The following is a 20,783-nucleotide window of genomic DNA, read 5'->3' as shown; positions in this document are numbered from 1 at the left end:
ACCATACAGATCAGCTTTCCAAGAGTCCAGGAGCTACACCTAACAAATCATACAGAAAACTGCTGAGAAGCGGAAGAAATTACAGCTAGCAATAGATGTACAAGGTCAGAAGTTGCAGTTATTACTTGATAAAAATAAATACCCAATATACTTTGGTGCTTTGCTTCAAACCCGAGTGGCGCAGCGGTCTAAAGCACTGCATCTCAGCAAGAGGCGTCACTACAGTCCCTGGTTTGAACCCAGGCTGTATCACATCCAGCTGTGATTGGTCCCATAGGGCGACGCACAATTGGCCCAGTGTTGTCCGGTTTGGCTGGGGTAGGCCATCATTGTAAATAAGAATTTGTTCTTAACTGACTTGCCTAGTTATGTAAAGGGCCTGACGACAACCAGTCAGCTGTTTTCTGTTATATAATAGCCAAGCAACATGTGCTTCATGCATGCTTGTTTTAGTACAGAAATAAACCATGAAAAGTGGTTCCTAAACGTTTCTAACCATAGAGGAGAAACTATTCGCTCTTTGTCTAAAATAAGTATACCAGTCTCTGCTCGGTCCCTGGCTAAATGAAGGAACTCGTAACAAACTTACAATTATTCATGTTGTTTTACAGTTGCTAGAAAGGGTGATTAGAAGATCTGCCTAGAAAAAATAGTTTATTGTTTTTCCTTGGTATCATTTATTGAATAGAAAGAAAATAGTTTAATATGATCTTGGTCAACCTAATATACCTTGGTGATTAGTCTCCTGTACTGTTCTCTGTAGCTCTGAACTCAACACCCCTTTAGTACCAGGATGCAGTCGCGAAGGGTCAATGCTGTTGTGTATGTGTGTGTGTGTGTATATATATACTGTATTCTAGTCATGGCTCATCTTATATAACTGCTGCTGTACACAACTTTTATATTCATAAACTGTCCATACTGTCTATACACACTGACTGTATAGGAATACCTGCTCTTTCCATTACATAAACTGACCAGGTGAATCCAGGTGAAAGCTATGATCCCTTATTGATGTCACTTGTTAAATCCACTTCAATCAGTTTAGAAGAAGGGGAGGAAACAGGCTAAAGAAAGATTTTTAAGCATTGAGACAATTGAGACATGTATTGTGTATGTGTGCCATTGAGAAGTGAAGATTTAAGTGCCTTTGAATGGGTTATGGTAGTAGGTGCCAAGCGCACCGGTTTGAGTGTGCCAAAAACTACAACACTGTTTGGTTTTTCACGCTCAAAAGTTTCCACCATCCAAAGGACATTCAGCCAACTTGACACAACTGTGGGAGAGAATTGGAGTCAACATGGGCCAGCATCCCTATGGAACACTTTCGACACCTTGTAGTAGAGTCCATGCCCCGATGAATTGAGGCTGTTCTGAGGGCAAACGGGGGTGCAACTCAATATTAGGAAGCTGTTCTCAACCCCCTGAGTCAATACATGTTAGAATCACCTTTGGAAGCAATTACAGCTGTGACTCTTTCTGGGTAAGTCTCTAAGAGCTTTGCACACCTGGATTGTACAATATTTGCACATTATTATTTTTCAAGTTCTTCAAGCTCTGTCAAGTTGGTTGTTGATTGCTAGACAGCCATTTTCAAGAAATGTTTTATTCCTGAACTTATTTAAGCCATAACAAAGGCGTTGAATACTTATTGATTCAAGACATTTCAGTTTTAAATGTTTTATTAATTAGTAAAAATTCATAAAAACATAATTCCTCTTCAACATTATGTGGTATTGTGGGTAGGCCAGTGACATAAAATCTCAAGTTAACCAATTTCAAATGATGTCTGTAACACAACAAAACGTGGAAAAAGTCAAGGGGTTTGAACCTTCTGACGTAAAGTAGATGGACTTGGGAAATTCTGTCAGATTCATTCTGAACAACATAAGAACACTTCCACCCCTGAAAAACAAGTGCTTTGAAACATCTTTCAAACAGCAGATTATGAAGTCAAGTAGCTTCTAAATATTGATGTGCCTGGACTGACTGGGAGAGCAGAGCACATAGAGCAACAAGATCTCAGTCTCAATGAAATATTCAATGTTTGTCAGAGGGGGGTGGATAAACATACAGTGCCATCAGAAAGTATTCAAACTCCTTGACTTATTGCACATTTTGTTGTGTTACAGCCTGAATTCAAAATGGATTCAATATATTTTTTGTCTCACCCATCTACACACAATACCCCATAATGACAAAGTGAAAAAATGTTTTAGAAACATTTGCAAATGTATTGAAAAATAAATACAGATATATCACATTTACATAAATATTCAGACCCTTTACTCAGTACTTTGCTGAAGCACCTTTGGCAGCGATTACAGCCTCAAGTCTTCTTGGGTATTACGCTACAAGTTTGGCACACCTGTATTTGGGGAGTTTCTCCCATTCTTCTCTGCAGATCCTCTCAAGTTCTGTCAGGTTGGATGGGGAGCATCACTGCACAGCTATTTTCAGCTCTCTTCAGAGACTTTTGATCAGGTTCAAGTCCGGGCTCTGGCTGGGCCACTCAAGGACATTCAGAGACCCAAAGCCAGTCATGCGTTGTCTTGGTTGTGTGCTTAGGGTTGTTGTTCTGTTGGAAGGTGAACCTTCGCCCTAGTCTGAGGTCCTGAGCAGGTTTTCATCAAGAATCTCTCTGTACTTTGCTCCGTTCATCTTTCCCTCTATCCTGACTAGTCTCCCAGTCCCCACAGCATGATGCTGCCACCACCATGCTTCACAGTAGGGATGGTGCCAGGTTTCCTCCAGACGTGACGCTTTGCATTCAGGGCAAAGTGTTCAATCTTGGTTTCATCAGACCAGAGAATCTTGTTTCTCATGGTCTGAGTCTTTAGGTGTCTTTTGGCTAACTTCAGACATACAGTAATTTACTGAAGTTGGCTTCTGTCTGGCCACTCTACCATAAAGGCCTGATCGGTGGAGTGCTGCAGAGATGGTTGTCCTTTAAGAAGGTTCTCCCATCTCCACAGAGGAGCTGTGCCAAAGTGACCATCGGGTTCTTGGTCACTTCCCTGACCAAGGCCCTTCTCCCCCGATTGCTCAGTTTGGCTGGGGGTCAACACCTAGGCAGAGGTGGTTCCAAACTTCTTCCATTTAAGAATGATGGAGGCCACTGTGTTCGTGGGGACTTTCAATGTTGCAGAAATGTTTTGCTACCCTTCCCCAGATCTGTGTCTTGACACAATTTTAAGTCAAAACTGTAACTCGGCCAATCAGGAACATTCACTGTCTTCTTAGTAGTCAACTCCAGTGGAGATTTGGCCTTGTGTTTTATGTTATTGTCCTGTGGAATTCATCTCCCAGTGTCTGGTGGAAAGCAGATAATCAGGGTTTCCTCTAGGATTTTGCCGGTGATTAGCTCAATTCCATTTGAAAAATTCAAGCATACCCATGACATGATGCAGCCACCACTATCCTTGGAAATGTGGAGAGTGGTACTCAGTAATGTGTTGAGTTGGATTTGCTCCAAACATAACACTTTGCATTTGGGGAAAAAAATGAATTGCTTTGACACAATTTTTGCAATATTACTTTAGTGCCTTGTTGCAAACAGGGTGCATATATTGGAATACATTTATACTGTATAGGCTTCCTTATTTGCACTCTGCCAATTAGGTTAGTATTTTGGAGTAACTACAATGTTGTTGATCTATCCTCAGTTTTCTCCTATCACAGCCATTAAACTCTGTAACTGTTTTAAAGTCATCATTGACTTCATGGTGAAATCTCAGAGCGGTTTCCTTCCTCTCTGGCAACTGAGTTAGGAAGGAAGGCTGTATGTTTGTAGTGACTGGGTGTATTGATACAACATCGAAAGTGTACAGTTGCAGTCAGACTTTGTGCATGACACAAGTAATTTTTCCAACAATTGTTTACAGACAGATTATTTCACTTATAATTCACTGTATCACAATTCCAATGGGTCAGAAGTTTACATAAACTAAGTTGACTGTGCCTTTAAACAGCTTGGAAAATTCCAGAAAATTATGTCATGGTGTTTTCTATCCACACATACTAATCATATGCATATACTATATTCCTGGCATGAGTAGCAGGACGTTGAAATTTTGCGCGATTTTTAACAAAAAGCTGAAAAAATTCACACGCTCTTTAAGAGGTTAAGAAGCTTCTGATAGGCTAATTGACATCATTTGAGTCAATTGGAGGTACCTGTAGATGTATTTCAAGGCCTACCTTCAAACTCAGTGCCGCTTTGCTTGACATCATGGGAAAATCAAAAGAAATCAGCCAAGACCTCAGAAAAACTATTGTAGACCTCCACAAGTCTGGTTCATCCTTGGGAGCAATTTACAAACGCCTGAAGGTACCACGTTCATCTGTACAAATAATAGTACGCAAGTATAAACACCATGGGACCATGCAGCCGTCATACCGCTCAGGAAGTTTCCTAGAGATGAACATACTTTGGTGTGAAAAGTGCAAATCAATCCCAGAACAACAGCAAAGGACCTCGTGAAGATGCTGGAGGAAACAGGTACAAAAGTATCTATATCAACAGTAAAACGAGTCCTATATCACCATAACCTTAAAGGCCGCTCAGCAAGGAAGGAGCCACTGCTCCTTTAATAAGCCGGCGCCGACAGAGATGGCCGCCTCGCTTCGCGTTCCTAGGAAACTATGCAGTTTTTTGTTTTTTTACGTGTTATTTCTTACATTAGTACCCCAGGTCATCTTATGTTTCATTACATACAGTCGAGAAGAACTACTGAATATAAGATCAGCGTCAACTCACCATCAGTACGACCAAGAATATGTTTTTCGCGACGCGGATCCTGTGTTCTGCCTTTCAAGCAGGACAACGGAATGGATCCCATGCAGCGACCCAAAAAAACGACTCCGAAAAAGAGGAAAACGAGGCGGTCTTCTGGTCAGACTCCGGAGACGGGCACACCGTGCACCACTCCCTAGCATTCTTCTTGCCAATGTCCAGTCTCTTGACAACAAGGTTGATGAAATCCGAGCAAGGGTAGCATTCCAGAGGGACATCAGAGACTGTAACGTTCTTTGCTTCACGGAAACATGGCTCACTGGAGAGACGCTATCCGAGGCGGTGCAGCCAACGGGTTTCTCCACGCATCGCGCCGACAGAAACAAACATCTTTCTGGTCTCGAGAGGGGCGGGGGCGTATGCCTTATGGCTAACGAGACATGGTGTGATGAAAGAAACATACAGGAACTCAAATCCTTCTGTTCACCTGATTTAGAATTCCTCACAATCAAATGTAGATCGCATTATCTACCAAGAGAATTCTCTTCGATTATAATCACAGCCGTATATATCCCCCCCAAGCAGACACATCGATGGCTCTGAACTTTATTTAACTCTTTGCAAACTGGAAACCACTTATCCGGAGGCGGAATTCATTGTAGCTGGGGATTTTAACAAGGCTAATCTGAAAACAAGACTCCCTAAATTTTATCAGCATATCGATTGCGCAACCAGGGGTGGAAAAACCTTGGATCATTGTTACTCTAACTTCCGCGACGCATATAAGGCCCTGCCCCGCCCCTTTCGGAAAAGCTGACCACGACTCCATTTTGTTGATCCCTGCCTACAGACAGAAACTAAAACAAGAGGCTCCCACGCTGAGGTCTGTCCAACGCTGGTCTGACCAAGCTGACTCCACACTCCAAGACTGCTTCCATCAAGTGGACTGGGATATGTTTCGTATTGCGTCAGATAACAATATTGACGAATACGCTGATTCGGTGTGCGAGTTCATTCGAACGTGCGTTGAAGATGTCGTTCCCATAGCAACGATTAAAACATTCCCTAACCAGAAACCGTGGATTGATGGCAGCATTCGCGTGAAACTGAAAGCGCGAACCACTGCTTTTAATCAGGGCAAGGTGTCTGGTAACATGACCGAATACAAACAGTGCAGCTATTCCCTCCGCAAGGCTATCAAACAAGCTAAGCGTCAGTACAGAGACAAAGTAGAATCTCAATTCAACGGCTCAGACACAAGAGGCATGTGGCAGGGTCTACAGTCAATCACGGACTACAAGAAGAAATCCAGCCCAGTCACGTACCAGGATGTCTTGCTCCCAGGCAGACTAAATAACTTTTTTGCCCGCTTTGAGGACAATACAGTGCCACTGACACGGCCTGCATGAAAACATGCGGTCTCTCCTTCACTGCAGCCGAGGTGAGTAAGACATTTAAACGTGTTAACCCTCGCAGGGCTGCAGGCCCAGACGGCATCCCCAGCCGCGCCCTCAGAGCATGCGCAGACCAGCTGGCCGGTGTGTTTACGGACATATTCAATCAATCCCTATACCAGTTTGCTGTTCCCACATACTTCAAGTACTTCAAGAGGGCCACCATTGTTCCTGTTCCCAAGAAAGCTAAGGTAACTGAGCTAAACGACTACCGCCCCGTAGCACTCACTTCCGTCATCATGAAGTGCTTTGAGAGACTAGTCAAGGACCATATCACCTCCACCCTACCTGACACCCTAGACCCACTCCAATTTTCTTACCGCCCAAATAGGTCCACAGACGATGCAATCTCAACCACACTGCACACTGCCCTAACCCATCTGGACAAGAGGAATACCTATGTGAGAATGCTGTTCATCGACTACAGCTCGGCATTCAACACCATTGTACCCTCCAAGCTCGTCATCAAGCTCGAGACCCTGGGTCTCGACCCCGCCCTGTGCAACTGGGTACTGGACTTCCTGACGGGCCGCCCCCAGGTGGTGAGGGTAGGCAACAACATCTCCTCCCCGCTGATCCTCAACACTGGGGCCCCACAAGGGTGCGTTCTGAGCCCTCTCCTGTACTCCCTGTTCACCCACGACTGCGTGGCCACGCACGCCTCCAACTCAATCATCAAGTTTGCAGACGACACTACAGTGATAGGCTTGATTACCAACAACGACGAGACGGCCTACAGGGAGGAGGTGAGGGCCCTCAGAGTGTGGTGTCAGGAAAATAACCTCACACTCAACGTCAACAAAACTAAGGAGATTATTGTGGACTTCAGGAAACAGCAGAGGGAACACCCCCCTATCCACATCGATGGAACAGTAGTGGAGAGGGTAGCAAGTGTTAAGTTCCTCGGCATACACATCACAGACAAACTGAATTGGTCCACTCACACAGACAGCATCGTGAAGAAGGCGCAGCAGCGCCTCTTCAACCTCAGGAGGCTGAAGAAATTCGGCTTGTCACCAAAAGCACTCACAAACTTCTACAGATGCACAATCGAGAGCATCCTGGCGGGCTGTATCACCGCCTGGTACGGCAACTGCTCCGCCCTTAACCGTAAGACTCTCCAGAGGGTAGTGAGGTCTGCACAACGCATCACCGGCGGCAAACTACCTGCCCTCCAGGACACCTACACCACCCGATGTTACAGGAAGGCCATAAAGATCATCAAGGACATCAACCACCCGAGCCACTGCTTGTTCACCCCGCTATCATCCAGAAGGCGAGGTCAGTACGGGTGCATCAAAGCTGGGACCGAGAGACTGAAAAACAGCTTCTATCTCAAGGCCATCAGACTGTTAAACAGCCACCACTAACATTGAGTGGCTGCTGCCAAGACACTGACACTGACTCAACTCCAGCCACTTTAATAATGGGAATTGATGGGAAATGATGTAAATATATCACTAGCCACTTTAAACAATGCTACCTTATATAATGTTACTTACCCTACATTATTCATCTCATATGCACACGTATATACTGTACTCTATATCATCGACTGCATCCTTATGTAATACATGTATCACTAGCCACTTTAACTATGCCACTTTGTTTACATACTCATCTCATATGTATATACTGCACTCGATACCATCTACTGTATCTTGCCTATGCTGCTCTGTACCATCACTCATTCATATATCCTTATGTACATATTCTTTATCCCCTTACACTGTGTATAAGACAGTAGTTTTGGAATTGTTAGTTAGATTACTTGTTGGTTATTACTGCATTGTCGGAACTAGAAGCACAAGCATTTCGCTACACTCGCATTAACATCTGCTAACCATGTGTATGTGACAAATACAATTTGATTTGATTTGAATCCAGACTACGGTTTGCAACTGCACATGGGCACAAGGATCATACTTTTTGGAGAAATGTCCTCTGGTCTGATGAAACAAAAATAGAACTGTTTGGCCATAATGACCATCGTTATGTTTGGAGGATAAAGGGGGAGGCTTACAAGCCGAAGAACACCACCCCAACCGTGAAGCACAGGGGTGCCAGCATCATGTTATGGGGGTGCTTTGCTGCAGGAGGGACTGGTGCACTACACAAAATAGATGGCATCATGAGGTACGGAAATTATGTGGATATATTGAAGCAACATCTCAAGACATCAGTCAGGAAGTTAAAGCTTGGTCGCAAATGGGTCTTCCAATTTGTATTTATTTTTATTTCACCTTTATTTAACCAGGTAGGCTAGTTGAGAACAAGTTCTCATTTGCAACTGCGACCTGGCCAAGATAAAGCATAGCAGTGTGAGCAGACAACACAGAGTTACACATGGAGTAAACAATTAACAAGTCAATAACACAAAAGGAAGAAAAAAAAGGGGAGTCTATATACATTGTGTGCAAAAGGCATGAGGTAGGCGAATAATTACAATTTTGCAGATTAACACTGGAGTGATAAATGATCAGATGGTCATGTACAGGTAGAGATATTTGTGTGCAAAAGAGCAGAAAAGTAAATAAATAAAAACAGATAGCAAATGTTTGAAGTTGGTGAGGGAGATAAAAGTCTCCAACTTCAGCGATTTTTGCAATTCGTTTCAGTCACAGGCAGCAGAGAACTGGAACGAAAGGCGGCCAAATGAGGTGTTGGCTTTAGGGATGATCAGTGAGATACACCTGCTGGAGCGCGTGCTACAGATGGGTGTTGCCATCGTGACCAGTGAACTGAGATAAGGCGGAGCTTTACCTAGCATGGACTTGTAGATGACCTGGAGCCAGTGGGTCTGGCGACGAATATGTAGCGAGGGCCAGCCGACTAGAGCGTACAAGTCGCAGTGGTGGGTGGTATAAGGTGCTTTAGTGACAAAACGGATGGCACTGTGATAAACTGCATCCAGTTTGCTGAGTAGAGTGTTGGCAGCTATTTTGTAGATGACATCGCCGAAGTCAAGGATCGGTAGGATAGTCAGTTTTACTAGGGTAAGTTTGGAGGCGTGAGTGAAGGAGGCTTTGTTGCGGAATAGAAAGCCGATTCTTGATTTGATTTTCGATTGGAGATGTTTGATATGAGTCTGGAAGGAGAGTTTACAGTCTAGCCAGACACCTAGGTACTTATAGATGTCCACATATTCAAGGTTGGAACCATCCAGGGTGGTGATGCTGGTCAGGCGTGCGGGTGCAGGCAGCGAACGGTTGAAAAGCATGTATTTGGTTTTACTAGCGTTTAAGAGCAGTTGGAGGCCACGGAAGGAGTGTTGTATGGCATTGAAGCTCGTTTGGAGGTTAGATAGCACAGTGTCCAAGGACGGGCCGGAAGTATATAGAATGGTGTCGTCTGCGTAGAGGTGGATCAGGGAATCGCCCGCAGCAAGAGCAACATCATTGATATATACAGAAAAAAGAGTCGGCCTGAGGATTGAACCCTGTGGCACCCCCATAGAGACTTCCAGAGGACCGGACAGCATGCCCTCCGATTTGACACACTGAACTCTGTCTGCAAAGTAATTGGTGTACCAGGCAAGGCAGTCATCCGAAAAACCGAGGCTGCTGAGTCTGCCGATAAGAATATGGTGATTGGCCGAGTCGAAAGCCTTGGCAAGGTCGATGAAGACGGCTGCACAGTACTGTCTTTTATCGATGGCGGTTATGATATCGTTTAGTACCTTGAGCGTGGCTGAGGTGCACCCGTGACCGGCTCGGAAACCAGATTGCACAGCGGAGAAGGTACGGTGGGATTCGAGATGGTCAGTGACCTGTTTGTTGACTTGGCTTTCGAAGACCTTAGATAGGCAGGGCAGGATGAATATAGGTCTGTAACAGTTTGGGTCCAGGGTGTCTCCCCCTTTGAAGAGGGGAATGACTGCGGCAGCTTTCCAGTCCTTGGAGATCTCAAACGATATGAAAGAGAGGTTGAACAGGCTGGTAATAGGGGTTGCGACAATGGCGGCGGATAGTTTCAGAAATAGAGGGTCCAGATTGTCAAGCCCAGCTGATTTCTACGGGTCCAGGTTTTGCAGCTCTTTCAGAACATCTGCTATCTGGATTTGGGTAAAGGAGAACCTGGAGAGGCTTGGGCCAGTAGCTTTGAACGGAGCATGGTTATCTAAAATGGCGAGGAAGTTACTTTTAAAGAATGACCAGGCATCCTCAACTGACGGGATGAGGTCAATGTCCTTCCAGGATACCCGGGCCAGGTCGATTAGAAAGGCCTGCTCACAGAAGTGTTTTAGGGAGCGTTTGACAGTGATGAGGGGTGGTCGTTTGACTGCGGCTCCGTAGCGGATACAGGCAATGAGGCAGTGATCGCTGAGATCCTGGTTGAAGACAGCGGAGGTGTATTTGGAGGGCCAGTTGGTCAGGATGACGTCTATGAGGGTGCCCTTGTTTACAGATTTAGGGTTGTACCTGGTGGGTTCCTTGATGATTTGTGTGAGATTGAGGGCATCTAGCTTAGATTGTAGGACTGCCGGGATGGGCAATGACCCCAAGCATACTTCCAAAGTTGTGGCAAAATGGCTTAAAACTTGTTAGGGATTAGCTCCCTCTGTGGGGATCAAATCAGCGGAAATTTCAAGAGCACCACGTATAGTTTTTGATAAAAATCAAACTTTCATTAAAACACACATGCAAGGTACTGAATTAAAGCTACACTCGTTGTGAATCTATCCACCAAGTCAGATTTGTAAAATGCTTTTCGGCGAAAGCATGAGAAGCTATTATCTGATAGCATGCACCCCCAAAGTACTGGAACGTCACCTAAAACAACAGATTTTGCGGTAGCCGGCGCTACACAAAACGCCTGAAATAAAATATAAAACATTCATTACCTTTGACGAGCTTCTCTCTTGGCACTCCTATATATCCCATAAACATCACAATTGGGTCTTTTTCCCGATTAAATCCGTCATTGTATAGCCAAAATGTCGTTTTCCTTAGACCGGTCTGATCCAGGAATATTCCATTTTACAAGACGCAAACGTCACTTTTTTTTTCAACAAAAGTTGCCTATAAACTTTTACAAATCACTTCAAACTACTTTTCTAAACCAACTTTAGGTATTAATAAACGTTAATAATCTATACAATTCATCACGGGGCGATCTGTATTCGATAGCAGCTAGTCTTGAAATCAGCGTCCATCTTTTCCATTTTAACAACATCCTGTTGAGAGACTAAAACAGGAAAGGCCAGAACGTCATACAACCAAGGATTAAGTCTGCTGGAAATGCCAGCACTGGCGACATCGTGTGGAAGCTGTAGGCATTTACAGGGCATCTTCATGTATTTGCAGTCTCCTTAAACAATACATTGACTGGCGGATTAATATATTTTTTGTGTTTTTGGAGAACAGTTTTTCGAGGGATTTTTACTCCTAAACACGTTATGTTATAGCCACAGACACAATTTAACCAGTTTTAGAGACTTCAGAGTGTTTTCTATACACACATACTTATCATTTGCAAATACTATATTCCTGGCATGAGTAGCAGTACTTAGAAATTTTGCACGATTTTTAACAAAAAGCTGCGAAAATTCGCATGATCCATAACAGGATTATGGACAACAAAGTCAAGGTATGGAGTGGCCATCACAAAGCCCTGACCTCAATCCTATAGACATTTTGTGGGCAGAACTGAAAAAGCGTGTGCGAGCAAGGAGGCCTACAAACCTGAAAAACCTGCACCACATCAGAACAATAGGCAAAATTAAGAGTGAAAAAGGGACCAAATTATTAGGGTGAGGCACATGGGCTACTAACAGCTTAATTCACAACATACACTTAGTATTACTTTCTGAGCTACAGTATACATATCTCCCTGGCAATTTACATAATGTATGCAGCAGCATACAATACATTTTTGGCCTCACCTTGTTGTGCTGTGCTCACTTTTTGTCATCAAAGTCTTGCATTCTCTGCATTTATCGTGCTTTCAAGACAACTGGGAACTCAGAAAAAAACAAGGTCGAATCATGATGACATTGGTGATATTCAGGTCGGAGCTCTAGAAAGAGGCCCAAGTCCCCGACTTGATACTCCGAGTTGGATGACTATTCAAAATGTATTTTCGCAGTCTGAGCTTGTTTTTTACTGAGTTTCCAGTTGTTTTGAGCGCGTCAGAAGTCATGCTGGATTGACAGAATGGCCAATGTAGATGTTTATCCTTTTAAGCTTGGAAAAGAGACCCTCAAACCTAGACTTGGGACCACACACCCACTCCACTGAATAGAAGGCAAGTGATTGCTTTGCAATGCCTGCAGTTAGCCACTGGTTCCTTCCAAACCACTCATTGTTGAATTTGCGATTTCCAAATTGTTGTGTGATGTTTATGTCCAATGACCGATGAGCACCACTACATTTTCTTTATAATTTATCTTCATTATTTCTCTTCATATGACAACTATTAAAAAGCATTTGTCAGTAGATTGTCGACTTGATTCATGATGATGACTGCTAGCTTGCTAGCTAAGATTTCGAAAGTATTATGTTGACATGATCAGTCCAATCACAGCTACTGTAGATATAACATGACTTGACGTTAGAGCCTTCTTGGATGGGCACTACTAATGTAAATCTATGGCTGCATTCCAAACAGAAACATACTATCCCCTCAGCCCTGAAATTAAGTGGACACTTCTGATGACGTATCATGACGTCTGACGAGGGCATAAGGCAGGGTAAGTGGACTAGGGTGCGTCTTTTATGAGTTTGAAACGCAGCCCTTGGCAGCACCCAAGGGCCCTGAATTTGAGCTCTACCCTTAGATTTGGCGGTGACGTAGTGTCCATGAGTGTCCCATGAGTGACAGAACACTGAGCCAATCACAGCGCAACTAGAGAACATTACCCAATCCGGTGCAACTGGAGAACATTACCAACCCCTACGCTCTGTATTTTACGCTGGCTGACCCACCACCACAGAAAGCAATGAGCTAGGCTGAAACACCTGCAATTTGGAGCTGCGTTACTCAAGAAATCAAAAAAGAGTCCAAGTTTGTATGGGGCTTTATTAACTCAACAGTGTTTTAGTTTTTTTTTACAGAGTTTGCAAACTGTATGTGACACACTGTTTTTTGCTAAAAAGGTGGGTCTCAAAACAGGTGGCCCCACCTTCCCTGAATGAGGGGTCGCCATTGTACCTTACAGAAAATTGTATGCGTGGGGTACAGAGATGAGGTAGTCATTAAAAAATCATGTTAAACACTATTATTACACACAGAGTGAGTCCATGCAACTTATTATGTGACTTGTTAAGCAATGTTTTACTCCTGAACATATTTAGGCTTGCCATAACAAAGGTGTTGAATACTTGGTGACTGAAAGCTTTTCATTTTTATTAATTTGTAAACATTAATTTGTAAACATTTCAAAAAACATAATTCCTCTTTGACAATATGGGGTATTGTGTTTAGGCCAGTGACACACCATTTCAATATTATCAATGTTAAATTCAGGCTGTAACACAACAAAATGTGTAAAAAGTCAAGGGGTGTGAATAGGTAGTAGGGGCAGTGGTGTAGTGATATGGTTTCCATCTAACCATTTCATGCGGATGAATTACCTGACACATGAAAACAGTCATGACCGGGCTGATTGCAGGTACAATTTTATACAATGAACAAAAATATGAATGCAACATGTAAAGTGTTGGTCCCATGTTTCATGAGCTGAAATAAAAGATCCCAGAAACTTTCCATATGTACAAAAAGCATATTTCTTTGTGCATGTTTGTTAATGAGCATTTCTCCTTCGCCAAGATAATCCAAACAACAGACAGTTGTGGCATATCAAGAAGCTGATTAAACAGCATGATCATTAAACAGGTGCGCCTTGTGCTGGGGACAATAAAAGGCCACTCTAAAATGTGCAGTTTTGTCATGCAAAACAGTTCCACAGATGTCTCAAGTTTTGAGGGGGCGTGCAAATTGAATGCTGACTGCAGGACTGTCCACCAGAGCTGTTGCCAGAGAATTGAATGTTAATTTCTCTACCATAAGCCACCTCCAATTTCATTATAGAAAATGTGGCAGTACGTCCAACCGGCCTCACAACCGCAGACCACATGTAACCACACCAGCCCGGGACCTCCACATCCAGCTTCTTCAGCTGCGGAATCATCTGAGACCTGCCACCCGGACAGCTGATGAAACTGTGGGTTTGCACAACCAAAGAATTTCTGAACAAACTGTCAGAAACTTTTTAAGTGACTGCAGTTCGGCATCGTAACCGACTTCAGTGGTCAAATGTTCACCTTCGATGGCCACTGGCCCACTGGAGAAGGGTGCTCTTCACAGATGTATCCCGGTTTCAACTGTACCGGGCAGAAGGCAGACAGTGTGTATGATGTTGTGTGGGAGAGTGGTTTGCTGATGTCAACGTTGTGAACAGCGTGCCTCATGGTGGCGGTGGTGTTTTGGTATGGGCAGGCATAATCTACAGACAACGAACACAATTGCATTTTATCGATGGCAATTTGAATGCACAGAGATACCGTGACGAGATACTGAGGCCCATTGTCATCACCTCATGTTTCAGCATGATAATGCATGACTCCATGAAGCAAGGATCTGTATACAATTCCTGGAAGCTAAAAATTGTCCCAGTTCTTCCATGGCCTGCATACTCACCAGACATGTCACCCGTTGAGCATGTTTGGGATGCTCTGAATCGACATGTATGTCAGCGTGTTCCAGTTCCCTCCAATATCCAACAACTTCGCACAGCCCTTGAATAGGAGTGGAACAACATTCCACAGGCCACAATCAACAGTCTGATCAAATCTATGTGAAGGAGATGTGTCACGGTAGCTACATCAGGCAAATGGTGGCCACACCAGATAAATACTGACTCGTTTTGTCCCTACCATTTATTTAAGGTATCTATGACCAACTGTATTTCCAGGCATGTGAAATCCATAGATTAGGGCCTAATGAATAGATTTCAATTGATGGATTTCCTTATATGAACTGAACTTGTTGCATGTTGCACTTATATTTTTGTTCCGTGTAAATGCCAATAGACAATTCGTTCGCTCACATGGTGGGATCTTTTCATGAATTTCACAGGGTGGTGAATATGCAAGGTGATGAGCTTGTTGCTCCTTTCCAATAAATATCGAGGGTCTTATTCTGGTGACATGATGATCGATGCTTGGCTACCGTTTGACAAATACAAATATCCCTCTCACCCATAATAATCTCATAATGTAAGTAGCCTACCTGCACTGTATCTGCGACCTGTTGGCAAGAGCATATGTGCCAAGACCTGTTGGCAAGAGTTTATGTGCTAAGACCAGAGTGGGCATATTTGCTATATAATGCAACCGTTTTGTGACCATCAGAGATGAAAATGCGATGGAAACCCATTTAACTTGTATTTTTCATTCGGTACATGGGAATTGAACATATTCGCATGAAATTCTGTTGCAAATTGAATGGAAACCTAGCTACTGATGTCATCATTTCTTCAATCAAAGTGTGTACAGACAGATGTAGCCAATTGAATTGTCTATCATTATAGAATATGCATACAATGCATTGTCCAATCGTAACTTCTGCCTATGCCCACACATATTGTCTAAACAAAATGTTATATTTTTAATACCCTCAAACACCAATTTAGGCATAGGCTACCTCATTTCAAAATAAGCCATCATCATTGTCAGTCGTGAATGATAATTCGTCACGTTTTACCAGTGAAACGTCCAGCCTGAATCTCCATACCAATCATTTGATTGATCTCTTGAATTACTGTTTCGTCAGCGAATTAGAGCAAATGGTGTTAACAAACTATTAGCCTTATATTTTGTTTCAATCTGTTTGCTTTCAACTCTATTGAGGTTGGGTGCCTGATAATTGTTTTGGGACTCTTCCGCTTCATCCTAAAATCTCATTAGAAATGAGGTGTTCCTGGTGTAACAGTAACGTTAAAGGCGTACTATGCTATGTATTATATTCGCTTCTGTTGTGTAAAATGGAAATGAATCCATTGATTCAGCTTTGATCTAACTTTACTAAACGAGCACCATTGTGAGAAGTGATAATATTATATTTGTAATAATAATAAGGGATGAGTATGAATATTAGGGGTAGGCAACAGATCTTGATGAGATGTCATTTTGCTGAAGGATAGCGATAGCTGAAAGATAGCTGAAGGATAGCTGAAGGATAGCTGAAAGATAGCTGAAAGATAGCTGAAAGGAAAGATAGCAGCGCTGAAAGATAGATAGCTGAAGGATAGCTGAAAGATAGATGGAAGGATAGAAGGATAGTTGAATAGCAAACTTAGCTGAAAGATAGCTGAAGGATAGCTGGTGCTGAAGGATAGCTGAAGGATAGCTGAAAGATAGCTGAAGGATAGCTGAAAGATAGCTGAAGGATAGCTGAAAGATAGCTGAAGGATAGCTGAAGGATAGCTGAAAGATAGCTGAAGGATAGCTGAAAGATAGCTGAAGGATAGCTGAAGGATAGCTGAAAGATAGCTGAAGGATAGCTGAAAGATAGCTGAAAGATAGCTGAAAGATAGCTGAAGGATAGCTGAAGGATAGCTGAAGGATAGCTCTGCCATTTGGCCAGTTCAGGAACAAACAACAATAATTAGCAGTAGGCCTACAGGCTAACAGGCCTACGACTACGTGGTATAGTTATTTGTAGGCTATAACCTAATGTAAATGAATACATATATAATTGCACTGTTTGAGATGAGAGCTTTTTTGCCTGTAGGTATTTTACTGTATTTTGGAGCTTACACACTGTCTCATAAATACACTTTGACTTGGTTAGCTTGAACACGTCTACAATACACCCTATTACAGAATAAAAGAAAACAGAGAGGTGAACTATCAATTCATAAAATTAATTTGCATAGATTAAACATGCTATCAAATCAATTGACCAGGGATTGACCATAAATCCAGAGAAGAGGGAAGAAACCACCATTTACACCTCTAGGCTACGAGACATATTTATTTGGTTTGTCATTCTATCGTTTTTCATGGAATTTTTGTGGTAATGAAATAGAATTTATTTAGAATTGATCAGAATACAGAATACATTGCCAGCTCTGTGTATTCCAAAATTGAAAAAAGTGAGGGAGCTCCGCTGTTCTGCACTCCAGCAGTACTACACCCCTGGGTAAGGGTTAACCATAAACAACTAGACAGTTGAAGGTTCAAACAGAACCAATTTAAACGAGTATCTAGCACTGGGATTGAACCTGCTAGCCTTTCAGCCGAGGTGCGCGGTTTAAACCCTTCCTCTATCCCCATCCACTACACCATAGCAAGCTGCGAGCCAACAAGATGATAATATGTGCTCAGGTTGCCCATAGTGGACGGTATTGAAGGCATTTCCCGACGTCCTGGGGACCTGGACAAACATTGAATATTTGGTGTGATGTTGCTGCAGGGACCTGTTGCACAGCTGCATCTCTTTACCAGCCATCCCTCCTTCCTGTTTTACATGGTAAATAGCCATTAGCAACCTGCCTGTAACAACGGTCCCTGCCAATGAACCATGCCACAATGTTCTGCTTCTAATGACCGTATAACCACAACAGAAAACAGACAGGAGTAGTTTGTTTACTCTATTTCCTACTCCTTTGAAACACACGCACACACAAAGCCTTCTCTCACTCACTCACAAAGCATAGACACGCACAGATATTGGAGGGTGTGCGATATCAGCGAAAGAGAGCTCTGGGAATGATCAAGCCATGATATAGGACTCTAATTACTGCAACATACCCAGCTAGCACATTTGGTTCCTTGGAAGTTGTGGGAATGTTCCCATTGGTTCTGTAAACAAAGCCATAGGTTTCCTGACTAGACCTTCTGAGAACAGAAGTGAACATTTCACCTGTTCTGGGAACATACATTTTTAGGTTGAAGGGAGTTTGAGAATGTTTTACTATGGTTCCCTGAAAGTTTTGCCGGGAGGTTTTATTAACGTTCTAGGAACGGAAATGATAGGTTATTTGAAGGTAATTAAAGAACGTTCTGAGAACATGTTACAATAAGACGTTTAATAACACTGCTAGTTTGGGTTAACTGTTTTGAACTCCAAGCAGAGATGGAAATGAATTTGCTTAGGCATTAATCATTCAAACATACATTTTTTATTGTGGCATGGCATCAGTGAAATTCAAATCTATGATTTTCTGTTGTCTATCCATGGAATTATCCAGGAATTAGCCCACTGTGCCACCAGGATGGAGCTAGCATGCCATGTTTTCTTTAACTCAAACAAAGCTGTTCATTTTAGTCTATTCAAACAGACCCCATTTCGAAGGAAACTAGCACTCATTAAGATCATGTGTGGTCATTTGGTGGGCGCGGCCAACACACCACAACATACTTAACATGTACACTGAGTATACATGAAGAACACCTTCTCTTTCCATGACATTGACTGACCAGGTGAATCCAGGTGAAAGCTATGATCCTTTATTGATGTCACTGGTTAAATCTACTTCAATCAGTGTAGGTGAAGGGGAGAAGACCGGTTAATAAAGAAGTATGTGTGTCATTCAGAGGGTGAATGGGAAAGACAACATCTTGAAGTGCATTTGAAAGGGGTATGGTAGTAGGTGCCAGGCGCATTGGTTTGTGTCAAGAACTGAAACACTGCTGGGTTTTTCACACTCAACCATTTCCCATATGTATCAAGAATGGTCCACCACCCAAAGGACATCCAGCCAACTTGACACAACTGTGGGGAAGCATTGGAGTCAACATGGGCCAGCATCCCTGTGGAACGCGTTCCACACCTTGGAGGTTCCATGCCCCAACGAATTGAGACTGTTCTGAGGCCAAAAGGGGGGTGCAACTCAATATTAGGATGTTCCTAATGTTTGACATACTGAGTGTATATGTTTTTAACTCTTAGAAGGCACATCAACATATTTTTCACACAGTCGGTGTGCGGATTTAAACCAGCGACCTTTTGGTTCCTGACCCAATGATTTTAACTGCTAGGCTACCTTAAGCCCATGCAGGATAGAGAGAGCAAGCTAGTAGTTTAATATTGTCCTTCACACTACACAGGAGCAGGGAAGAGAGGCCACAGGGAAGTGAGGCAACAGGCAGGTAGGTAGAAAGACCTAGTAGTAGTATTTTCCATTTGGGTAATTGCTCTGTCAAAGGGACGCAGCAGTAGAGGAAGGGCAGCAGCCATGTAGGTAGAGAGACTTTGCTAGTTGTAATTTCGTTGGGATGGACAGTTGCTCTTTCTGTCTTACCTGAAGACGGGTCTGTGGAGAAGCTTCCTCTTGATCGTGACATACTCTTCCATTTAAAGTGTGAGTCCAGACTGGGTTGGGGATAGGAGCAGGGACCTCTGTATGACGCTGGACTGTCTCCAGCAGCTCCTCTCCTTGCGTTGCACTGTGCTGCTCTGAGACTGAGACGACAAGTCCTGCCTGGTCCCTGCTAGTCCCCCTAGTTCCTGGTCCTGCCCCTCTCACTGCTCTCCCTCTCTCTGCTCTCTCTCGCCCTCTCTCTGCTCTCTATATCTGACAGCTCAGTAACAAAGGTCAGAGGCCACATCACAGTGTTGCTTTTCTACTCTCAGACTGAGAGAGCCAGGGGAGCAGAGGAGCCTGGAATGACGCGGAAACACACACACACACAGGAACAGAAACACACGCATAGACTCACACATTGTCTTTATCTCTGCGGGCCACTCACCCTCTGGACTCAAACCTGTGTCTGTGAGTGTGTGTGACCTACAGAACAGTTCCCCTGAAAGGAGAGATTTGAACCCCCCAGCATCCCCAATATCACTCAACTTCGTCACACACAGAAAGTTTTGGAGACTGCTGCCTCACCTTCAAGCTGTCCCGCAAATGTTTGGGATAGAGGCTGGTTGAACATCAAAACATGGTCATTAAATCACAATCTGGCTTTTATTCTGCCGGAATTATGTGTGGATGGTGCAATGCAAAGCAAAGCGACTCACTTCTGGTAAAGGGTGTGTGTGTTTGTGTATGTGTGTGTGTGCGAGTGTGTGTGTGCGTAGGGGGACCACAGAGCGACGGGCGGCCTAGCCCTGCGATGGTTTAATCAACAGAAGATTGGGTTGTTTAACTTATGTGAAGCTGAGGCACGCTCTCTCCCCAGCCCAACTGGAGGAAACTTATGATAAACATCGCCAACATCGGGAATGCGTCCCAAAAGGCCCCCTATTCCCTATGGTCCCTGGTCAAAAACTAGTGCATTATATAGGTGCATTATATAGGTAATTTGCAGAGCAGCAGAGGGCCATTCTTTCTGGAGCTGGAAACAAACACTAAAACTCTATCCTTCTGATGGAAGACATTCCACACACACACACACACACACACACACACACACACACACACACACACACACACACAGAGAGAAATGTGGGTTTTGGGTGAAAAGCAAGAACAGTCCAGGAAGTCCTGCTTGACAAATGCACTGTTGTGCACAACATGATACATTTTGTAAGTTCTACCTTGTCCATGTGATACAGGAAATATTGATTGAGTGTGCTATTTGGTCTGTATTCAAAATGAGTTTGCCAAACAATTTAGGACATTCAGGAGAATCAACACCACTACA

General features: G+C 43.4%; 1 protein-coding gene across 1 annotated transcript in view; it reads right to left on the bottom strand.

Annotated features, from left to right (window-relative positions):
* Window positions 1–19,606, bottom strand: part of pde1a (phosphodiesterase 1A, calmodulin-dependent) — a 139,536-nt gene extending 119,930 nt beyond the window's left edge. The window contains exon 1 of the mRNA XM_029650040.2: window positions 19,439–19,606. Coding sequence (XP_029505900.1) covers window positions 19,439–19,491 — 53 coding nt within the window. The 5' untranslated portion in view covers window positions 19,492–19,606. The remainder of the gene's footprint in view (window positions 1–19,438) is intronic.
* Between the last annotated feature and the right edge of the window lie 1,177 nt (window positions 19,607–20,783).

The sequence above is a fragment of the Oncorhynchus nerka genome, linkage group LG1 (genome assembly GCF_034236695.1).
Source record: "Oncorhynchus nerka isolate Pitt River linkage group LG1, Oner_Uvic_2.0, whole genome shotgun sequence".
NCBI lineage: Eukaryota > Metazoa > Chordata > Actinopteri > Salmoniformes > Salmonidae > Oncorhynchus > Oncorhynchus nerka.
The sequence above is the reverse complement of the archived record's forward strand: the minus strand, read 5'-3'. Positions and strand labels throughout refer to the sequence as shown.